Source organism: Pyxicephalus adspersus, chromosome 5 (genome assembly GCF_032062135.1).
Source record: "Pyxicephalus adspersus chromosome 5, UCB_Pads_2.0, whole genome shotgun sequence".
NCBI classification, from domain to species: Eukaryota; Metazoa; Chordata; class Amphibia; order Anura; family Pyxicephalidae; genus Pyxicephalus; species Pyxicephalus adspersus.
In genome coordinates, this window is record NC_092862.1 from 140,791,349 (window position 1) to 140,794,782 (window position 3,434).

General features: G+C 43.4%; 1 protein-coding gene across 2 annotated transcripts in view; it reads left to right on the forward strand.

Annotated features, from left to right (window-relative positions):
- The first annotated feature begins 347 nt into the window (after positions 1-347).
- TMEM106B (transmembrane protein 106B) overlaps positions 348-3,434 on the forward strand; it is a 16,756-nt gene continuing 13,669 nt past the window's right edge. Inside the window, exons 1-2 of one of the 2 annotated variants that reach the window (XM_072412944.1) lie at positions 348-428; positions 2,558-2,779. In XM_072412944.1, coding sequence (XP_072269045.1) covers positions 2,566-2,779 — 214 coding nt within the window. In that variant the 5' untranslated portion in view covers positions 348-428; positions 2,558-2,565. Of the gene's footprint in view, positions 429-1,871; positions 2,008-2,557; positions 2,780-3,434 lie in introns of those variants that run through there. The other variant, XM_072412945.1, reaches the window with a different exon arrangement.

Genomic DNA, 3,434 nt, shown 5'->3' on the forward strand with positions numbered 1-3,434 from the left:
GTGACAGATACAAAATAATGACAGGGGAGGAGGGGACCCTAGGCCCTTGTAATGGCGGTGAAGATGGAAGGTTAGGGGTCCTAACATTAACACTAAACATTTTTTTATTGTGTAAGACACAGCCAGCTGATCTAATGTTAAACATGTTAAACATGTGATGCTAGGTCCTCTTTAATACAAATATTAGAATGATAATAATGTAGGAATGTTATTATAAAGTCACTGGAAGGTATTTTCTGGCGCTCTGCACACATTATATTTGCACAATGTGACATCACAATGGCTGTGTTTACTATGGGCCCTCAGCACACATTCCTCCTCTTTATGACTCAGTGAGGTGTTTTGTCCCCGGCGCCTCCCCGTAGTCTGTGACGTCACAGCCAGGCCTGGCACAGCACAGTGCAGAGCGGATCTCCCTGATCACAGCGGTGAGTATTTTGGATACATTGTATCATTATCAAACCCCAACATCACGTGATCTCCCCCTTTTCCCGCCACTACCTATACCCAGCCAGTTGTCCCTTATACTCGGGTACAGATGTAGTTCTGCTTCGGCGTATGTGTTATACATGGCTGGGGAGGAACTACAAGTCCCAGCATGGCCTGTGCATACAAACTGGGGAGCCTCTGACTGCCATGAATGATTTTATGTGTTTATATAATGTATTATCAGGGCTCTGTGTGTAATAAGGGCCTCATAGGACAGGGGTATGAGGGATGGTATGGGGGAAGGGTTGGTGGGTACAGACCATGTTTATATTAGGTGTCCTGAGACTTGACTGGCTACATGCTTGTTCCAGAATGGTTATATAGAGAAGCTGGGATCAGGGTAACTGAAGCTATTTGTTTTTGTTTATTATGGCAGGGTCCTCTCCTCCTGTATCACTGTCTGTATTAGTCTGTCATTTGCAATCCCTATTTAATGTGCAGCGCTGTGTAATATGTTGGTGCTATATAAATCCTGTTTAATAATAATAATAATATAGAGTAATGCTTCTCATCCAGGGATGCTCTAGAGGGCGCTAGGGGTTCCCTAAGCAAATCTGCACCTCTCAGGTCATTTTAGGTGACATTCTTCCCACTGACCACCATGCTAATGAGCTGTGGATATAATTATGTAGAAGGGGTCCCTGAAGACCTAAAAGTCATTTCAAAGGATCTCCCATGTTAGAAATAAACACTGATCGAGGGGATGGAAACAAAGCCAGATACTTTCCCTATTTCTCAATGACCCATTAAATAGGGGTGGCAAATGACAGACAATGACACAGGAAGAAGAGAGGACCCTGCCCCGAAGAGCTTACAATCTAGGAGGTCTTACAAATCTCTGAGAGATATCACAAGAAGCTTTACATAGCAAGAAAAGCGCTGAGCGGATGGATTTTGTAGCTGCTACGTAGCTGTTCATGTGACACGGAGATTGTGCAGCATTCACATTGTGACCTCACACCTCACACCCCCACGTCATGTTGTTGCCTCTATTAATCTGCGAATGGGAGTTCCTGTTTTTGTGGTTCAGGTTACCAAAGAGGATGCTGTGGTTAATTGTAGTAATAAGAGACCCGGAGAAATATTCACTTTCCTATTGACCGCTAACCGAGTCATTGGTTCTGTTTTTTTTAAGTGCAAAAAAATGGGTTCAGCACCCCCTTTTAAGTCTTGATCGCCGTGGCACGCGACTGAATGGGAACGCAGAGCCTCCTGGTATTCCTACTTTGCGCATCCCGGGAGGCTCTGGCTGCTCCTTCTGCATATGCCCCATCTCGAGCATGTGCAGAAGGGGCATTTTTACCACTCAGGGGAAAGGATGCTAATCTCACACATGCTCAGTGAGATCGTCTCGCTTTTTTTCCCCCCTTAACAGCGGCTACATCAATTGCGCAGTGGAAGATCGGGTGATGTAGCCAGAAGATGGCGGCACCTGGCACAACGAAAAGGAGTTCTAGGACAACGCAGGACCAGATCGAGGGAAAGTCCAGTGCCATTGAAGGATCTTCGGGATTAAAGGTAAGTGTGATTTTATTTTAATTGTAACTTTAATTCCACTTTAACTGTATGTGGTGAAGTTTTTCTCCATCTTCCACTTTATAATTTTCTGATAATAGCTTGGAGTGATTTTAAAGTTAAGTTGGACCCATATCAATATGTAATCATTATCTAAAGGGTGAAACTTATTTCCTAATTTCCTTGTGCAGTGTTCTCCCCAGCTCCCTTTAGCTGAGAGCACCACCCAAGACTTCTCAGTTATTGGGTGGTTACAGTTGGGTCACAATACAGGGGGTGCGACCCGTCTACAGGTGGTGCATCGTTAGCTTTGGTTGCAAGGGAAACCTCACAATCCTGGCTTACCTTGCATGGGAGTTATTCCATCCAGGTTTGGCCAATCAGGATGGCTAAAGATCATTTGGAAGTGGATGATAAAAATGGAGGCTCCCAGCACTGGAACGCGGACAGGTGAGTCACAGATTTTTTCTTTTTTTACCCCAAATAATTTTGAGACCAAAATTCTGAACCATTACATTTATTTGAACAGGTTTTTTCCTTTCTCATCCTACAGAAAAAGTTATGGGAAAATCGTATTCTCACATGCCGCCACACGGTGGGAAGGATGGTCATGGTGACAGCGGTGCTCCATCAGAAGACACGAGCGCACTTGTGAATTCAGAGCTCCATGAAGAAGGGAGGACTGGAGATGTGTCCCATTTCCCCTATGTCGAGTTCACAGGGAAAGACAGTGTGACCTGCGCCACGTGCCAAGGAACAGGGCGCATCCCCAGAGGTGAGAGCGGATTACAAAACCTGAACCTGAAAATCTGTGTCTTATTGTTCCCCAACTGATAGATATCACTCCAGACTGTCATTGACAGCTCTGCTCCTCATTGAAGATAGGGAATCAGTGTTCTCCGAATCATGTGATCACAATGCCAATCCAGAGGTTTTGCTGACTAAATAATCCTTCAGCCTACAAATGGCCATGCTGCCTGAAGGCTGTATATCTGTTTATTACAGTAATTGCCAGATACAATTAGAGTATGAAAAAATACTTCACAAAATATCATTTGGTATTTACATGTTTGCAGAACGTTCAGCCCACAGTTACAAAACAGAACAGGATTTTTAATAAAAATATATATTCATCAAATGAGTCACAGGGGTACAGAAGTAAAAAGGTAAGGATTTAGAGCAACATGCTCATATCCTTGGGATAATGAGACTTTTTCTGGTGGCTTTATCAACACTTTGGACAAACATCTATATTTCAGCAACTACTATAGATTGATTTAGGAAAAAGCTGGATGATTATTAGAAGCACAAAATATAACTGGGTATTACATACTTACCCTGTTTCCCCGATGATAAGACACTGTCTTATTTTTTTTGAAGGCCAAAATATGCTCTAGGGCTTATTTTCAGGGGGATGCCTTATTTACCCA